General features: G+C 42.4%; 1 protein-coding gene and 1 long non-coding RNA gene across 13 annotated transcripts in view; one reads left to right on the forward strand and one right to left on the reverse strand.

The window, feature by feature from the left end:
- The window catches only part of MAP3K20 (mitogen-activated protein kinase kinase kinase 20), a 188,067-nt gene that overhangs the window by 151,061 nt on the left and 16,730 nt on the right, over nucleotides 1-20,276 (forward strand). For all 4 annotated transcript variants that reach the window (XM_086718921.1, XM_086718922.1, XM_086718919.1 and 1 more), the window contains exons 12-16: nucleotides 1,969-2,013; nucleotides 3,831-3,861; nucleotides 3,959-4,098; nucleotides 8,607-8,669; nucleotides 9,653-9,745. In XM_086718921.1, coding sequence (XP_086575047.1) covers nucleotides 1,969-2,013; nucleotides 3,831-3,861; nucleotides 3,959-4,098; nucleotides 8,607-8,669; nucleotides 9,653-9,745 — 372 coding nt within the window. The remainder of the gene's footprint in view (nucleotides 1-1,968; nucleotides 2,014-3,830; nucleotides 3,862-3,958; nucleotides 4,099-8,606; nucleotides 8,670-9,652; nucleotides 9,746-20,276) is intronic.
- LOC147578532 (uncharacterized) overlaps nucleotides 1-20,276 on the reverse strand; it is a 139,813-nt gene that overhangs the window by 45,627 nt on the left and 73,910 nt on the right. For all 9 annotated transcript variants that reach the window (XR_015255317.1, XR_015255319.1, XR_015255315.1 and 6 more), the window contains exons 6-7: nucleotides 11,584-12,428; nucleotides 3,880-3,992 (exon numbers count right to left, since the gene is read on the reverse strand). This is a non-coding gene — a long non-coding RNA (uncharacterized LOC147578532). The remainder of the gene's footprint in view (nucleotides 1-3,879; nucleotides 3,993-11,583; nucleotides 12,429-20,276) is intronic.

Below are 20,276 nucleotides of genomic sequence, written 5' to 3' on the forward strand. Positions count from 1 at the left end.
CTCCAGTAAGGCAAACATGCCATGCCCCCCTTCCCTCCTGTCCCCAACACCAGTGCCATTGTCTGGCCTTCCTGCTTCTCCTCAAGTAGAATCACATCTCCGTTCTTTGTGCCCTAGAGTACCCAGCTCAAGTCACCATGCCTTCCATCCCCATCTTGGTCTATGAAACCCTCCCTTTTCCCTGGTATACCCGCACACACTGAATTCTCTATCAGAGGATTCAGCATTTTAGTAAATGCACCTTGCAGCTGGATTCATTCAATGAAATGGTTCAACAAAAATTTACCAAGTATTGTACGCCAGGCACTCTGCTAGGCACTGAGTGAGCCAACACGAAGGTAGCCTTAAACTCCTTCATCTATAATCCGTATCTGTTTCACCCCCAATTAAATTAAAAGCTCCTTAAAGGGAGGAGCATACCTTTCCTAGTATGGTTTTGAGCATGTGAGTTCAAAATATTTGCAGATTAGAAACTCACCCACCTTCCGATTTTTACACTAATAGTAAAAGCAACCAGATTCAACTTTGTTTTTCAATTCATTCACCCAAAAAAAAAAAAAATGTTATTTGTAACAAAGGTTGAAAGGCACTGCCATGTTACCTTACAAGCAATCCAACCATGCTGGCAAGTTAAGTTAGTTAAAGCTAAAGGGTATGGCAAACTCTAATTCAAGACACAGGACACAATTTTTTTTTCAAATTATGTAGGCGTTTATCATTTAGTCTATTGCCATGGGCATATACTGAAGCAAGTAGCTCTTTGGCTTTGAAAATGATGCAGGCCAAAGTCCTTTTGCAAAGTCTTTCATGTCTACATCTGAAAAGGAGAGAGGTTAATGGTTTTCATTAGAGCAAACTCTGCAATGTGGGTTTCTTGGGACGATAGTTCGACTTTCACCCGTCCTTCTTCATCCATGGATCCTAATATTTCCTTTTAAAAGTATAATGCAAGTGAGTCATTTGGCTAACCACTTAGAAATTCCCCTGTAAGCAGCAGCATATACGGATGCCTGGCTGGCTCAGTTCGTAGAGCAGGCAATTCCTAATCTTGGGATTTTGAGTTCAAGCCCCACATTGGGTGTAGATATTACTTAAAAAAAAATAAAGTCTTTTCATCTTGGTAAACTACCGCAACAGTGTGAAGTTAGAATTCCATCAGGGTGATGCCAGGTTCCATTTGAAATTTATTTGCAACCTGCTTGGGCACAGAAGCCGTTGTCTCCACAAACACTGGTGTGGTTGAACTGACAGTTAATGTGTTGTGACCTGGAGTTCACCGTTAAAAGGGTCACCCAAGCAAAGTCCTGGAGTTTATTTGGTTATCAATAGGATTGTTCGCACATCCTATGCAATATATCTAAATTGAATTATGGTATCAGATAAAATTATAGATGGGATTAAAGCTTGTGTATCGTCCATTATCATGTGTAATCAATAAACGATTTAATATTCTCTTGAAAAAAATTTTAAAAATAAAAAATAAAAAAAAAGTAGCAGCAGCAGCATAAAGGTCATCTGATTACCAAAGTGTTGCTTCAGAATTTTCATGAACAATCCGATGATCCTCATGCTGAGTGGGAATTCCAAGGGAGGCTCTGGTATCTGGCAAATGTCAGAAGCTCCTGGACCGTCAAACCCTATTGTGGGAGGGAAGTCTACTCTTGGTGTGCCAAGTACCGAGAGAGGACAGTCTCAAGATCTACAGCCCCTGCTGCAACAGCTCACCAAGTGCAATGAATTGTTACGGACAAGCTGGTGCCTGGGATTGGCTTCTGTGGGTAAATGCTTGGAGCGATGAGAAATTCCCCTCAAGGTCAGGAGAACTGCTTGCCATTCAACCTAACCTGCCAAGGAAGAAACCGAGCCAGAGCAGCGGCCAAAAGCTAAAATAGGGGAGATAAGAGATGAGCCAAAAAGACAATGATAATATTACTTTTGTTTTTCACTGCATTCGTATTTCCCATGCAGCTGCTGCCTTCCTTTGAGATTGGCTCATGGACTGAAGATGACGTGGTAAGCAGCTTCTGTTAATGCCTCCTTTGACCTGGGCAGGTATTTCAGACATTGGTCCACAAGTTACAGATGCAGCTGGAGGGGTCGGGGCCTTAAGAAAATCTAACTAGGAGAAGTTGACAAATTCCTTGTTTTTCTATTTTTAATGCAGTAATGATTTAAAATAAGGCCTCAAGAGCAAGGCAAGTATCTCTTCAAATCTTACAAGAGGATTCCACCTCCCTATTTGCTCTGAAAGGTATTCCAGAATACTATAATGAATACCAATGGCAAAGTTAAAGGAGTGATCCAGGATACCAAATGAACAAACGTGAAAACAGTTTGATCTTAAGTTTTCCTAAAACACCAGGGACGGACTGGAACCACAGTGGAGAAAGATCTGGGAAAGGCAGCTCTAGACTGGGATTCCGCTGAACTGGGTTTCCTTCCTACCTTAGGCCTGTTTGAAAGTGACGGGTGCATCTGTCCTCTGGCCTTTCCCAGGAAGAACGGATGCAAGCTCCCAGACATCCTCTGCAGCTGCAGCCAGAGGAGGAGGACAGATTACTTAAGTCCAGAGGAAGTTCTATACCTTACACTTGGGTAGAGACCCTAAGGAACAATCCTTCTTAGCCTGTTGCGTCTCTGTATTTGCTTCTTTAGTGAAAAGTCTGGAGAATTCTTGATCAGAGACCTCAGGGGCTTATACTTGTCCAGGTCCATTTTATAGGCTCAAGTCCCATTAAATGAAAAAGAAAAACAGCTGTAATGCCAGCCTTAGCAAGCCCTCACCCCAGAGAACAGACCAGATGCCACAGTGTACAAATTCACTGCTAGAAACTCTTAGGAAGGTCTGTTTACCTACCTCAACCTGGTTTCTGGACTGGGGCGTTTTCCTCCCTGCCCACCATGCTCTGGTGAAGTAAAACTGCTTTCAACATTAGCTAACCTCTTTGGCTTCTATAGGGTGAGGAAACTTAGCACCACTTGCCTCTACTTCTTCCCATTCACTGGGCCTCGTTGTTGGTAAAGTTCCCACCAGCCTGGATTGTTAACAAGGAAAAAGAACTTAGGATCTATTCATGGGTCTGGATATAATCCCTTTATCCCCAGCTGGAAAGTTGGCCCATCTCATTTGAGAAGAAATTTTTTAAAAAGCACTGAGCTCTAACAGTTATTTTTAGTCTTTGCTCTGAGGTCGAGTGGTTTTCAAGCCATGTAAATAAAATCCCAGGGTCAAGGGCCCCCCAGAGAATTGCTGGGACTGGGTCTGGCCTCCCTTCTATGTGAGAGGCTACCAGTAAACACGTGCCAAGTGATATTCAAGGACGGAGGGTCACTGGGTCCAACTTCATTCTATACAGGAAGCTCCGTGCTTTAACTTGTCTTGGGCCACAGAGCTACTTCCTGACCAGGCCTAGGACATAGCATATTCTGCCCACTTCTCTGTCCACTGCCGTGTGGTCCCTGCTCCGCATACAATTCCTGGGTAAACCAGTACCCCTCAGTAGCTCCGGGGATGACCAGCACATAAAGAGAAAAGTCATTATAAGTTAAGAACCTTCTTGAAGGCTTTTTTTAAATCTCCCAAATAAAAAGCAAAACCCACATTTCCTCAAGTATCCCAAGATGTCCACAGGGAGGGGTATCTCCAATTTGAGAGCTTGATGTTTTAAATCCATAAAGAGAATGTCTTTCATTTTACCTTGGTGGTTGAGCCAAAACTTACATTGCAAAACTACAGATATTTTAATCTATCGAAAAGTGTGTTTTACTGTGAAGTCAGGCCACTGACCGTGTGTGAATCTTCAAATCCATATGTGTCCTCTCTTTCACAGTATTTTTGGGTTCAGCAGCTCGTCAGAAAAGGCAAGTAGAATAACTTACCTTCTTAATTCATGCAGTTAACTTTGCTCAGGGCATGGTTTCATCTCATTTTGTTCTACCTTCTAATCCCTTCCTTCAGGGGACTCTTCCGAAGAGATGAGCATATATGCAAGCTTGTTTAAGGAAAACAACATTACAGGAAAGCGACTGCTTCTTCTGGAGGAAGAAGACTTGAAGGACATGGGCATTGTCTCCAAGGGGCACATCATCCACCTGAAGGTACCTCAGAGAGGGAGGACAGTTGGTTGACAATCTTTACTGAGCACCTACTATGTAGCAGACCTTGTGTCATGTCAGAGGCTGAGGATACACACGCGAGTGCAATCGGCTGTTACGGTGCTGACATACTCCCATACCAGCTGATAATTAGCCTCTGCTCCCATGGGACCCCCACTCCCTCCTCATAATCCAACCCAGCACAGCAGAAGTCACCTAGATACACCTGAATATCACTCCATGCCCTCAGGAAGTCCCCAGTTCAGTGGAGAAGACAGGGATTGATCATGCAATCGTGATAAAAAGACAGCTGTAGGAAATGCCACAAAGGAGAAGTGAGGTTGAGATGAGGAAAGTCTTTTGCAAAGAAGTTGTGAAGGAGCTGAGAGCCTAAAGACAAGCAGGTGCGGACCAGGGGAAGGGGATACAGGGGAGGAGGTGTTCTCAAAGGGAAGGCACCGCCAGTGGCAAGGCTGTGGTGTGAGAGGCAGCTTAGTGGGCCGGGAGGCCCTAGAGACGTCTTTGTCCGGTGCCTGCAGACCGGCCGTCCACCCGGGAAGACAGCTGGTGATTCCCTTAAAGGCCAGAGAGGCTGGCTGCCCATTAGGAATCCCTAAGGATGCTGGGCCTGTGCGGAGTGAAAGCTAAGCCACTGTAGCACCTAACCTCACGGGAATGTGTGTTCAGTTTGCAGTGTTTGTAATTTTGACCCGGAACGGACACACCACGTGTGTATTCTAATCCTTCATTTTCTCAGGAAATCCTAACATGTCCCCCCAGACTGAAGTCTTGAACACTTTAAAAGCTAAACCTGTTTTTGGTGCTGTTGCTTTTCTTTTCTTTTTTTGGTAGGTAGCAACCAGATCTGTTTCTTTGTCTTGTTTTTTAGTTACCCAAACCAAATAATTGCTGGCATCTGTGTGGACGCTGTTACTAGAGGTGTGTTTCAAGAGAGATTTTAGGATAAAATCAGTTTGTTCCCTGGACCTTCTCAACCCCATTGTGGGTGGATGGAGGGGTGGGCATAGGTTAGAAAGAAGAGAAGTCAAAGAAGGAAAGGTAGAAAAAGCAGCTTCCTAGCCAAACCCTATCTCACAAAGTCTCTACTAACACATCAACTGCTTTTCCCTTTACTTCAGTTAAAGCCACCAGTGTGGCTTTTTCCTTTCTAAGGAAATTCCCTCTGAGGTCCAAAGAGAACCCATCTACTTCCGTTCTGCGAGCCCTGGGCCCATGCAAGGACTGTCCTTACAGCCCAAGCACCTGTTGGATGATGCTTAACCTTAACCTCACCATCTTCTCCCTCTTAGAATAGGGCAGGAAACCTCATTCATAAACATACATCTCAGAGGCTGGCAAGTAATTTAATCTCGACCTCTGGGTGTGGGCACATCCATCCTGAAAAGCTAAGCTGGCTCAGATGGGCTGTGATGGGAAAAATTATTTTCTCTAGTGCAGAGAAGTTTCAAGTTTCCAACAGAGCAATGTGGTAAATCCTGTCCTATTTGGCAGATGACAAGTAAGATGCTCCGACCTCCCTTTCCCTCTGCTGTCTTTGAAAAAGGACCAACATTCCTTAAGGAGCTGTCAGGAGGAAAGAGGGTGGCAAGCTTTAAATCACAGAGCAATAGTGATTTAAATACCCCCGAGTGGGCCTAAGAGACAGTGCCCCCTCCATGCTGGTTGGTATCATTAGGGCAAGCAACGTCCAAACTTATTATTGTTCAACAAATTCAGTGAATGCCTACTACCTGCAAGATTGGGCCTGTGCAGATACGGAGAAGAATCCTGCCCTTGAGGAGTGTACGCCCCAGAGAAGAGAAAACATGTACATGCAACTTCTCATGATAAAGAGTCTTGGCAGTTGGGAGGAAAGGAACCATTCACTGCCTCTGCTTGGGAGGGGCTGTGGGCGGTGGGGGGGGGGGGGGGGGCGGGGTCAGCCAGAGGGAAACCTTCATGGAGTGGGGAGGGTCCCCAAGCTGGATCTTGAAGAAGGACAGAATTTGGAATGCACACAGGCGCAGGAAAGGCAAGAACATGAATTTAGACAGAATAAGGAGTTCAGAGAGAAGGAAACAGGAGAGAACAGAAAAAACTGGTTCACTACAAGGAACAATAGGTGGCTGTGTCTGGTGGAAGCCTCGTGCCGCAGAGGGTGGAAGGGAGGTGAGGCCAGACCCTGGACAGTTCATGCAGGTGTTTTCCTTCATGCAGGTGTTTCATGGCTTCTGTGCAGTGGCTTCAGGCCAGTTCATGGCTTCAGGCCAGGGGTCTGGAGTCCGACCAGCTGCAGGGAGTATTGGAAGTTTTGAGAACTGACATGTTGAAAACTTTGCTTCTGGAAGTTGTGAAGTAGATTAGAAAGGAGAGGCTAGGTTGGGAAAGACCAGTTCAGAGGTTATGATACAAAGTAAGAAGGCCTAGCTAAGTGTCACGAAAACGTGAATAGAGACGGGAAGGATTCCACAGGTAACAGATCTATTTGCTGGTTCAAGAAGGAAAACTAGTGAACACACGCTGTGACGTAGCATAACCACAAAACCATCCTGCAGAAGAAGCCAGACCCAAAGGGTCACCTAGTGTATGATTCCATTTACATGAAATATCCAGAAGATAGGTAAATCCACCTTACAGAAAATGGATTCGTGGTTGTCAGGGGCTGGGAATGTCAGGAGTGACTGCTACTAGGCACAGGGTCCCCAAATGTTTTGGAACCAGACAGAGGTACTAGCTGCACAATGCTCCGAAGGTACTAAATGCTGCTGATTCAGCACTTTAAAATGGTTAATTTCATGACAGTGAATTTCACCTCAATAAATAAATAAAAAGAAGGAAAGCACAGTGGCATGTACACGCCTGACCACAAACAGTCTTCCAGTGGGGAAGCTTTCTCTATTTGACAGACGATGGGCCTTCAAGAAGGATGCATGTGGCAAGGAGACATCCTAGGAGCCTAGGCAGGAGGAAAAGAGGAATGCCCACCCAGGAAGTAGGAAAAGGAGGAGAGAATGGTGTTACAGAAGCCAAAGGTTAAAAAGCTTTATAAAAACAGAGTCTAATGCTGCACAGAAGCCATGAAACACCTGCATGAAGGGAAAGCCCTCACTGGAGGCAGCTGGTTGGGGTAGGGTCAGTGCAATGTCCTCTGCTCATGAAGCAGAGTATCTGCCCTGAGCTCCAAAACAGAGAGCAGACCAGTATCGGGGGGGACCCAAGACTCCCCTGAAACTCATGGATGAGAATGCATATGTGCATAAAGACAGTTCCCAGAGAGGTGAGTCTCAAAAGTCAGGCGGTCCACCTAACTGCCAAAGCCACAGCTAGGTTACTGGCCACTCACGGGAGACTCAGCCAACACGTGACACTCTTAACTCAGCCGGGTTGTGGGTATTTCTGACGAAAAAGCTTGTATGACAGAGAAGGATTAAGAGAAAAGGATGATGGAGGCTTGTTCTGGGAGGTCCTGCAAACATTTGTGGGGATATGAGGACAAATAATGCTTTGAGCTGGGCCTCTGGGGATAGGACACCAGGTGAAGACCTCCAGACTAAAGGAGCCTTCCTGGTACTTGTCAGGCTTGTCACACACACACACACACACACTCACACTCACACAGACAATGAGAATGTGCCCTCCATTCTCTGCTGTCACCAAGGAAAGCACAATCATCGCTGTGTACTTTCTCAAAGAGACTCTCAACCCTTAAATGGTAGGTCATGAAACTAAACAGTCTTTCTACCTACCCCTCTGCCACTTCGTTGTCCCTTTAAACCTGTCTCAGCATCCTTCTTCCCTGTGCCTGGAAGCCTTCACGTGGAGGGGCCGTGCGGAGGGAATGGGGCTGAACATCCGTAAGTGTTCATTACATTGTCAAGTGTCAACAGCTTTCATTTCACTTTGAAAAATGCATCTAATTTTTCTCACATTGGCACTTTCTTACTCTCTACGTGATACGTTCTGTTCACAGAAAAGCTGGATTATACCTGAGGAGTATAAAAAAATAATTTAAATGGTTGCCCTTTCCTTCAAGAGTTCTTTGTGCTTCAGTGGGGGCAGGGGGAGCATTGGACACATACCCATAGTAAAGCCCTTACCATGCAATAAACCCTTTAGTGAGATTTCAGCCTTAATGAAAGTCTCTGGTGATATATTCATGTTCTTTGTTGTTTTTCCCACAGTTACTCAGGGTGACAACTGCATTCTGCACACTACAACATTAACTTGTCGCCAGTATACTCTACCAGTGTTTGAAGAATGGTTTTATTTACTGTGTACTCTCAGACTTAACATCTTTAAAATATCTGCCTGTTCCATTAAATAATTAGGAACTACCTAGAATACTCTGAACAGCTTTATTCTCAATAGATGTTGGATATTAACATCCCCAAGATATTTTATGGGCTACATAAAGAATGCCTTTATATGTGCACAATAATTTAAATCCTCTCTTGGCACTGTCGGATCATTAATAAAGTCATGTTTTTTTGTTTTTGTTTTTGCTTTTACAGTCAGCCATTGAGAAATTAACCCACGATTACCTAAACTTATTTCACTTCCCACCACTGATTAAGGTAAGTACGGTGTTTTTCTCATCGAGAATGGGCTACTTTATTGATGTATGCACCTGCTACATCCACACCTAAATTTGCCAATGTCGGGAATTGTTGTTTGAAGCAAACTTTAATTATTGTCTAACAAAAGGCCCTTTGAGTAAAGCTTAGGATGTGCATAAATTCAACATGCTTGATTCCTACAAGTTGAAATATTAACAGTGTATTCATGATAAGAACAACACATGTCACCTTAGTGACTCACGGATGTTAAATACTAACATTGTAGATTAGTACAATGGCCTCCCACCTGTCTCCAGAAACCTTTGTCCAGCACATAAGTCACTAAAGGAATTCACATAGTAGGGCTCTGGATTATCTATCACTTGCATTGGGTGCAGGGGGTAGGAGATGTCTTGTTTGAATAACATATTACATTTGACTTATTATTTTGAATCCAGTCTACAAGTATATGGCACATGTTTTTATACAGTACGTGTTTGCAATTAATACACAGAGCTCTTCTCATTCACTAACTATGGCTTTCCACCTCTAAACTCCAGAAGGTTCCTTTTGTTTCTTTTCTTGGCCCTTCACCTTCATCTGTTCTAGCAAGTACACAGTTCCTCTTTGGGAATTGCTTGCAAATATCTTGAGTGTTAAGAACTCTCAGAGTGAAGTCTCATAGTGCATCTCCAGGTGCTAAGTGCATTGCTAGAGTAAAACTGTACAATGCAAGATGCATTGTGAAACATGTAAGACAGTGACATTCAATTTGTAGTGCATGAGGTAAGTCATGTGGAAATGTTCTCAAAGGCTTAAGATGTCATTTCTCTTGCTTTAAAGAATTATCATTTGTAGCTTGATCCAAATTATCAAACATTAAACAATAGGTTAGCATGGAAACACTAGTACTGAGAAATCATCTCTTCTATATGAAATAAAAAAAAAAAAAAGACACTACATACTATTGAGAGTAAATAGTGCTTGGTTTTCTGTTTTAGGACTCAGTAGATGAACCTAAAGAAAATGAGGAAAAAATCGTGAACCTTGAACTTGTTTTTGGTTTTCACTTGAAACCAGGAACTGGCCCACAGGTAAATCACATATTAAGTCTTTTGGATAAATTTCAATCTAATTTACTATTTTTCTCTCTTGGAACTCTGTGATTTCATACACCTCCCCCTCCCCCCCCATCCCCAACCAGCAGATAACTCAATTATGAGTAAAGTATACGGGCTTTAAAAAATAGAATTTACTTGAAAGGCTGCCAGGGGTGCCTGGGTGGCTCAGTCGGTTAAACATTCCAACTTCAGGTCAGGGCATGATCTCACAGTTCGTGAGTTTGAGCCCCACATCAACTCACTTGCTGTCAGCACAGAGCCCACTTCCAGTCTTCTGTCCCCCTCTCTCTCTGCCCCTCCCCCACTCTTTCTCTCCCTTTCCCTCTCTCTCAAAACTAAACATTAAAAAAAATAAAAAGAAAAAAAGAAAGAAACAAAAAGAAAGGCTGCCAGCCACCTATGTAATCCAGTCTTGCAATCTTACTCTCTTGTTCAGCTGAAGAGTCCTGTGTGAGACTACCCAAACCCTCAGGGAAACTCACAGCAAAGCATTGGGGGGCGGCGGGGAGGATGCCAAAGTGATAGTTGATGCTGTTGGGCCTCGAGCATCTCATCTTCTTGTTTCTGTTTTATAACACTGAGAGTAAAACAACACTGAGAGTAGAACTGTAGGCAATATGGAAACCCAAAGTATCAGCTCTAAATAGGGCAGAAGGGCATTTGACCAACACTTATTCAATCAGGCTTTCGCTATATGTTAATTTTAGAGTGTGGCATAATTACTTGACCCAGGGGGCATATGAACTGGAATCACAACAAGTTTGTGTTACTTTGGATTACCATAGATAAGCAGTAATGATAACTTATATTAATGGACCACATATTGTGTTCCAGGCACACAGTACTGAGACATAAATGCTTCTTCCCCCTATTTTACAAATGAGGAAACTGGGGCTCTGAAAAGGTTAACTAACTTACCCAAGGGTTACCTGGCTAGCAAGCAGAGAGATGAGGCTTTGAATGCAGGCCTCTCTGATCCCAGAACGAAGCTCTTACTTACGGCACCGTTTGTACCTTTCTTTGGAGGCAGCAGCTAAGAGACCTTGTGAATATAGCTCCTTACAACCCATAGCCAGTTGCTCTGGGAGTGCTAGCCTAGGCTCAGCTAGCCCACTGGCCTGTCCCTAATTATGCTGTGCATACCCCAGGCCATTCCTGAAACCAGTGTTTGGGAGTGACTGGAAATGGTTTTGAGGGGGTAAACACTTCAAAAGATACACTTTCTGGACTCCTGACAGTGTCCTGCCTGCACCACTACAGCTATATCGGTGCTTTTGCTGAATGGAAATCTTTATCTCCCTGGTTTTGCCATAGAAGCTGGTTGAGTTAAAAAAAAAAAAAAAAAAAAAGCAGCAGCAGCAGCAGCAGCTGGTTGAGTGAAAGGTTTCTCATATACGAGCACTTTCCTTTCTTCCTGTGATGGGTCATGGTCTAGTCATTCCTGTTGTTAGAAGCAGCTACAGAAAGTGGGGCAGTAAGATCCTCTCTACAACAACAACCAGGCACCCTTCTAGCCCTGGGATTCTGTGGCCGTGGGCACTCCCAAATCCATGTGATGGTAAACAAATCACATATTTTAATTTGCTCTCTTTGATGTCCTCGACTCCATGGCACTTAGTACTCTTTGTTTAAACCATCGTATGGCTTGTAGGTGGTGAAAGAAGAGGGAAGAATGTTTTTTGAGAGAGACTTGTCAAATTTAGTCTCAACCAAGAAAATAACTTGCAACTAACAAAGAAATGACTTGTTAATATGGAAAACTAAAAAATATCTTCTGTAAACATTTGCAAGGTATAAATGATACTGGAGACCAAATACAGTGGTTTCGTTTTGTCCACAGTTGTATAGCCTTCTCAAGCCGTAGGTTTTCACGAGGCCTAAAGTCACTGCAGCTTTTGACAGCCTATTGATCCTTGATCATGCCTACAGTCATAATTTCAATACATTTACACCATGCATTCAGCAGACGTTTACTGAGGACCTGGCTCTCTGCTAGGTCAGAATACAAAATCAAAAAGTACAGTCCCTGGCTTGCAAGGAACCCATCGCTGATTGGAAGAAATAGACAAGATCAGTGAATGGTTTTAGTACAGAATGACGCCTTTTTTTTTTTTTTTTTTTTAACAACATCAAGCACATCATTCAATGGAAGCACACTGGCTGCACATTGAAAGCAGATGCATAGAGGGGTCAGAGAGGATCTTAAGTGATAGAAGTGGTAGAAGTGATGCTTCAACTAAAAATTTAAAACCATTAGGAATTATTAGGCAGGGAGAAGACATGAAAGGCAAAAGGCATAGCTGGCATCTGTAAAAGATGTATGAAGTATGAAGCCAGGAAGACACAGGGAGCTCTTCTTTAGGCTAATTTCTATGGGACTGCACAACTCACTTTAAGCATCACTGCCTCTGGGACTTAGCACGAAGCAGGGGGACGAGTGTGGTGAGAGTTAGGCTGTAATAGTGGCTGGTGACCAGAAAAAGAACGATGTTAGGTGCTAAACTAAGGAGTTTTAAAAGTTTTAAGCTGGGAGTAGATAGGATCAGATTTATATTTTTAAAAGATCTCTCAGGGGCACCTGGCTGGCTCAGTTAGAGCATGAGACTCTTGATCTTGGAGTTGTGAGTCCAAGCCTCATGTTGTGTGTAGAGATTACCTAAAAATAAAATATAAAAAAAATTTTTTAAGTAAATAAATAAACTATCTCTAAAAAGCACAGGGGAGGGTCAACCGGAAAGAGACCAGGCTAAAGTGAGAAAGACCCATTAGCGGGCAATGCAGACAACCAGGTTAAAGGGAACAAGGAGAGGAGGCTATGGCAGTGCCATGGAAGTGCCAAGAGTCCAAGGACCTCGAGACGCAACTGCTCAGACTGGGTCACCAGCTAGAAATGGTGTAGGGATGGGAGAGGAGCCAGGATATTGCCAGGTTTCTAGTGTGGGCAGCTGGGCAGATGATGTTATAACATAACAGATCAAAAAGTGAAATGTACAATGTGGATGTCATGCCATGGTGCTAAAAGTATAAAGAAGTGACTGGCAGGCTCCGTGCTGAGTGTGGAGCCTGCTTAAGATTCTCTCTCTGTCCCTCTACCCCTCTCTCCAGCTCAGGCGCTCTCTCTCTCCCTCTAAAATTTAAAAAAAAAATTTTTTTTTTAATTAAAAAAAGGACTGGAATGGATGAGGTTAACCAGGAAAAGCTTTTTTGGAAGGGGTGAGTTTTAAAGCAAGGTTTGAAGAGGTCCATGGTCATTTGCAAACAACTTCCTGAATATAATGTTTAAAGCTTCTACTTAGTACTTTGTTCTAAAGAGCTAAGTTATTTCATAAATGTCATCTTATTTATCCCCTTGGCATTTCTGTGAGATGCTTAAGGTATAATATTGTCATCACTGATCAGGAAACAGAGAGCAAGAGGAAGTGTGTGACCAGCCTTAGATGGGGTGAGGACAGAGCTGAGACTGGAAATTACATCTTTATCATTACCTTCTTATTAAACATGTGCTAGCTCATATACCTGTCCCAGGAGATTTAAGCCATCTGTACATTTTCATAAAATAATCCTAGAATAAATCACTGTCCAGTTCTAAACTACCCAGTTATGCCAGCCTATACCCTAGCATTATGAAATATTTCCCCCACATATTTGAAATTCCAATTCCCCACATGAAAACTGACCTTGACCTTATTGCCTTAACCTTTAAAGGTGGAACCCAAGAAAAAAGGACATCCTCAAAATCCCAACTGAGTTCTCATAAACCCATCGTCACAGAAACGGTGAAGCCTTTCCGTGACTAGAATAAGTTACTAGAGGACACTGATGCTCTGCCAAGTTGTCTCCAAACCGGGCTTTGCATATCAGGGAGATCTGCTTGACCATTTCACCTTTCCTTTTACAAACAAAATGAAAGATGCGTTCTAATTACAATTACAACCTCCGGGAATAATACAGGACAGTGACCTTATGAAGAAATAGCAGCTCCATTTTCCCATCACATCTGAAAGGGACCACCAGTTCCACAACCACTTAAAATTAGTACGTTGCTTCAGTACCTGCCCTGCCAGGAGAAAACGGTGAAAATATGACCTTATCCACAAATAACAAATACATGTAGAGGAAAAGCCTTTCATCATAAGACCTGTCAACCTTTTGTTTTAAGAATTCAGATGCAATGCTGGTTTTTAGCCTCATTTTACAACCAGATGGATTCTGGCACAAAAGTGAGGTTGACTTGCTCAACTGAGGAAAGCCATTCACGTCTGAGCGCCTACATGCCTGCTATCGTGGCCAGGGGCCACTGCATGACGCCTTGCTGTGATGTGTCTTTACTGCCTCGCCCTCTGGATAAGCGGGACCTCAGCAGACCAAAGCCCCATGCACATTTACAGGATTCTCGCACAAATGAAGTATGCTATTCTTCTTTCCTTTTCGAGGCAAACTGGCAGGGAAGATAGGATTGGACCAAAGGCTTCGCTGGCCATTTAAATTAACAAAATCTGAGAATGGGGTTTACCCATGTATTTTACCTACTTCTAACAAGTAAATTATTAAATAATGCTATATATTGAGGCAAACTTGAACTTGAAATTATGACAGTGGAATTGGCAGAAATTAGGTCTTTCTCAGCTCAAAATTTTCCTGTGCTCAGATTTGAAATGCTTGTAATAATTATTTCATACCTTTGCCAGACACTGTGGTAAGTGCTCTGCAAACATTCTTCTCACATAATTGTTATAAGCCACCATCACAGTGAGCACTATCCCTGTATCATCTCCAAGAGAAACTGAGGAAGGAAGAGGTAAAGTTCCTGACCCAGAATCCCCACCTATTTAGGGGCAGATCTAGTCCAAGGACTCAACCACTGCGTCATACTGCCCCTTTCTAGAAAGTAGTATCATCCCTAAAATAGATATATTGGTAATAAAAAGATAATTTGGGGGGGTCACCTAATAGTAAATTACCATCTTTTGTTTTGTGTGGGAAATGCCTTGTTTTGTAATCTTAAGGCCTTCCACTTGGCACAAAAGGAAAAAGGTTTCTGGAATCTCAGATAGCTTCATGCACTGCCCCCCCCCCCCAGGGTGGCAACCACCCTTTCTTTCACTAAAATATTCAGCTCCATAGAGTTTATTATTATATCTCATATAAACTTGCCAGTCAGGAATATTGATTCTCAAATTGCCAAGGAATAAACTATCAAATCACCCAGCAGTTTTCTCACCAAGAAACTTTCTGAGACTGTGTCATAAAAATTTTAAATCAGGGTTATGAAGGAAGTATCTGGGGAGCCCATGCTTTCCTTGCGTGTACTGGACAGTCACAGATGTGGTCCCTGGAGTCCCTACCCCCACCCCCTACCCTCCACATGGAAACCTGTGGGTCTAACTTGATGACCCACAGCACTCAGGGGAGAAGCCCGGGAAACACCACCCTGTCTCTGCCAGCACCCTGGCTACGCGGACCCCAAAATAGACACAGGCTTCCGGACTCCTGTACCTCCTACATCTGATTTCCTTTTGAGCAGTATTCTGATGGAGCAAGTGAATAAGGAAGACAAAATAAAGAGGAACACAATTTTGAAGGTATAGAAGCAGAGTAACAGCCCCCATCAGAGTCCAAGGCTTCTTCCGTTCACCCTGCCCCCCCCCCTTCTTGCGTGCGTCACGGGTAACACGGGGACCCCTTCTTCCACACCTTACCAGAAGCAATTCAGTCAACAGTTCTGCTTCTCTGTTCATCCTCTCTAGGTTAGAAACACTGCTTGTTACAAATACTTCCCACCTACTATTGTGCTGTTAGGTCTTTATTATTGGATCACTTATAAAATGTTGCATTTAATAAACAATTGAATCTCCAGGCCCTTTCTCAGAGCATCGTAAATATCAAAAACTGTCAAATGGGGCTTTTTTTTCCTATTGTGTAATTTTTATAAATGGATAAATAAAGTAACAGAGCACAAAGAAAAGGATTTTGTAAGGAAGAAAAAAAAACCCCAACACTTTTTGTAAATTTCAGAACAGCTAAAAGCAATGCTTTACTTTGATACATCTTGCATTTATTAAAAATGCAGTGTAAAGAAGCTTATTTCCTATGATCAACTCTTTCTTAGGGGATAAACATATGCACACGCACACATGTCCGTGTGCCTAAGTATATGGGCTTGTAGTGGCAGGGTTCTGTAAGAAATACAACTTTTAATTGACAGCCAGGGAGCAAATGCAGCTTAGAATATGACTGCATGAACTTGCTGCATATTTCTAATCACAGTGGGGCTACACTTCATCACACAGGTCAAGCAGCTGCTTACAGGCCCAGAGCAGAGCTGCTAAGCACATACTTGCTGATAGATGGATAATCACATGTAGAAACGGCACACCAGAAAATGTCTAACAATGGGAGAAAATGGCCCTGACTTGTAGTGTTTGTGGATCTCCATGGTATAAATATTTTCACCAGGGCCAATTACCGATCTGATGTCCCTGAACTTGAAGTTGGGAGGAGGTGTGAGCAACCAGCTTGTGAGGGCGTCTCCAGCACACCACTGGATCCCTTGTGGCCTTCTTCATCAAGACCCTGAATTCCTTTTAAGATAGTGAATGGCAAGGAAGTACACGTGATAAAACATAGGTATGACTGCACGACAAATGCATATAGCTGGTTTCCAGCTATAATAATATGTGTAGTTAGCTCACAGAGAGCTCTAGTTTCCCACCGAATCCATAGATGGCTCAGATCTCCTTGGGTTGCCATTGGCTCATACAGATACACTGACTCTATTATAGGATTTCAAAAATTAGGATTTGAGTTTGTAGAGAGTAGGAATATACTACTTATGGAAACAGAAACAAAATTTAAATTTGTGATGGTCTTTTAAAAATATTTGAATAGCCACAGTTGTTGACTCCATTGATGACAGGACATCTTTGCTTTCGAAGGTTTTCCAAAGCCACTGAAAGAAGGAAGACTGTGATAACTCAAAATGACTTGTGTTTTCTGAACCAAAAACTAGGTCTTGAGAATAATCAATTATAATAGGGACTGATTATTTGAAATGAAATTAAAAGCACTGCATTGGAAAAGCAAAGATGTACGACAACCATCTCAATCCCGTACGTCAGGATCTGGGCTGAGAACAGCTCAAATGGTAAACAATGCCTACCAACCAGGTCAGTGGTTTTTCTTCAAAGGTCATTAATTTTTGGCACCATCTCTGAAGTCATGGCAAGGGAGGGGAATTTAGTAGTCAGAAGAGCTGTTTTTATATTTTGAGTGTCCTGGGTAAAAGTCAATTTGCAGCCCATTTGTTAGCGTTTAAAAAAGCTTATAAGCAGTAATTAGGTAAGCTAGAACACCTTCTATGTTGTTCAAGAAACTCAGTCTTGAGAATAGATTCTGAGTTATTCAAAATCAATAGCAAGACTTACTCTTTTTTTTCCAAGATGAATACCCAGTACCTTCCAATTTTAAAAAGAGTTTTAAAAAAATGAAAAAGTCCTTTCCAAACATGTCAACTAACATCTGAACCATTTCAGGTAGTGTGTAATGCATCATATGAGAGTACGTCTCACTTGATTTCTTTCACTTTATTTTAACTTCATCCCTAAAGTCCTTTTTTCATACATAACTCGAATAACAGCCCCCCAAAAGGCAATATAACAACCTTATCTCCGCTGGTGTCTAGCTGGCACCAATCTGCCCTGACCTTAGACACAAGCCATTGTTAAGGGTATAACGCATTTACATATTTTGCAATAAAACATCAGTTATTTGCATTACTGTGTCAAGTTTTATTTGATTCTTTCACCTAAAAATGACTCATTTTCCTTTCTTGTATTTTAAAAACCAACTACTCTAAGCTTGTTTGAGAATAATCAAAAATTGCCCATTTAGCTAGAAGTCATTTTCTTTTCAAAAGGCAAATGTTATTTAATCTTTCAGCTGTTCATTGTGCCATCATAAATACTTTCTTTTCAGCACAGTTGTGGGGACTGAAATGAGCCCACTAATTGCCTCCCATTTCGACTGACATGTGGTGGTTTAGTGGAAAGAGAACACAGCAGGGAGAAGGAAATAGGAGGCTGAGAAAATGAGAGCTAATTATTTTCACTGCCTCATGTCAGGCTCTGTGTCAGCCTTGTTTTTACAAACTGGAAGGTTTAGCACTAAATAAAACAAACTGGCGTCATGTTTTTATATACTGGCAGTGTCATGGAAGCAGCTGCACATCTCAAAGACAATATAATGCCTGCGTTCGCATGGACACCATCTGACAGACACTGTGAGCCACGGCTAATGAGGACATCACAGTGGTGCCAAGTGAAAGGTGCTGAATTATGTATGATTCTTCATCAGTACAGCAATAGTCCTGTACATCATTATGAGACATTGTTTTGCTGAAGAGATTAAAACATTCTTAGTTCCAGACCCTGCAACCTATACGCGCTGAAAGAGGTTATTAATGGAATTTTTAGGGAGAGTTTCTTGTGGATTTCTTTTTGGTTGAAAAACAAATCTCGCGGGACAAAGCCGTGATGGGTCATGACACCGTATAGATAAAGAAGAGAAGCAAATTAACCATACTTGCATTATCTTCTTTTTAAAGGCAGCATAATAAAATAGAGAGTAGCGGGGTTATACATAATGATAAATAACCCAGGTGCTATCATGGGATGTTCCACTCTCCTGCCTTTAAAACAGCAGGTTTCAGCAGCTGAGCTAGATAATAGCAACGCATGTAAAGAAGCCTTCGGAGGCCTAAATCATCAACATCTTACTACTTTTAATACCAGCATGACCAACATCTCTACCGCATTTTTATTTCATCTTGCGTTACTTCTTACATTTTCCAACAGTCACCTGCTAAGAGACTGTTTCCCTTCCCCCCCCCGCCCCTCCCTTCTTGAATCTTAAAAAGTTTATTTCAACCTCTATTTTATATTTTAAAACGTTTCCTCAGTACAGGCCTTTTTAAGGTGGAGAGGCCTCTTTGCTAGAATCCTGAGCAATCGCTGGTGGTTTCACTTTTTCTCTTCCCTGGGGGAAGGGGGTAAGACGGAGACGGGATTTTAAAACTCAGTGTCTTTACCATTAGACGGGGCATGCCCAGGAACTAAATTGTGGCCCTGGCGCAGCTAAGCGCACTTGCCACAAATCGCTACATTTTCTGAGTCTCAGTCTACCCATCTGTAAAGTGGAGACATGGCTGTCGACAACAGGGTAAGGCTGGAAGGGTTAAATAACACGGACAAATCTCAACAACATTATGCCAAGTGAAAGAAGCCAAACATAGACAAGTACATACTGTAAAGTTCCAATTTTGCCAGGTTCTAGAGCAGGCAAAATTAATCTATGGTGAGAGAAATGAGAAGAGTGCGCATCTCCTCTTGTGTCCCTGCCAGGCAGGGACAGGAGACTTTCTAGGGTTGTGGGAATATCTGGCTTGTGGGGGTGGTTACACTGGTATGTACACAGGTCAAAATTCACTGAACTGTGCACTTAAAAATCGGTTCATTTTACTGTTTGCAACGTATATACTTCAATTAAAAAAAAATCTACCAAAAATGTTTTTATCTGTAACCTTCAGGTAGAAGTGATCTGTAGAAGGCTGAAAGCCTAATGTGGGGTCTGTTTCCTTCCGAAATGTCCTGAATAATCTTGTTCCTAGAGTCTCTCTGACTTACCTACACTGTTCACATTTGCGATAATATTTGAGTGGAGGGGGGGGAGGGAGGGAGGGAGGGAGAGAGGGAGAGAGGGAAATATCGTTGTCTCTGAACTGCCCAGAACTTGAAACAATATTTAAAGTTAATTTCTGTGCTATCTTCAATCCCTTTTTCTACTCGTAAAATTTACCTCTATATGGATCATTTCTTTGTACTCCCTCCCTCCCATCTTTTTTTTTTTTTTTTTTTTTGTGGGAGGGAGAAGGGATGTCTATGTTTGGAATCACTTGTTCTAGCTTGGAACTCCAAAGAATTTTAAACAGCTTGCAAAGAATGTAATAGTGATTTCTCACAAAGAGATACTTAATCTAGCATTAACTGAGTGTTGTTTGGGGTTTTATCTTCACAGTGTTAAGAGTTTCTGTTTTACTTGGCCAGTAATCTTAATTCAGAAAATTTTTTAACATAATTGGCAATACAGAAGCAGTTCAGATGGAATGCTTTCTCCTCCTCCATTAACCACACACTTGATTCTAAAATTATCCAGGTATTTCAGCAGCTGCCCAGATAAATAGTACATATCCTGGGCACCCAATGGAGCTGTCTTTTCATCAGTTTCCAATGCAAAAACTCCCCTCTTCCCAACAAAATTCCATTCATTTCTTGTAGATTTGCATGGAGAGGCAGATGATCCAATTAGTGGGAAGGTTTGGATTACCATTTTTTGCTATTCAAAGCCAAGAACATACCAGGGCCCAGTACTGCTCCTGTGCCAGTGCCTTTTTCCTACTGGTTAGTAAGAGCATTCCCTAGAAATGTGCATCAAGATACAAATTTGAAGA

The sequence above is a fragment of the Puma concolor genome, chromosome C1 (genome assembly GCF_028749965.1).
Source record: "Puma concolor isolate L17-30 chromosome C1, mPumCon1.1.hap2, whole genome shotgun sequence".
Lineage (NCBI taxonomy): Eukaryota > Metazoa > Chordata > Mammalia > Carnivora > Felidae > Puma > Puma concolor.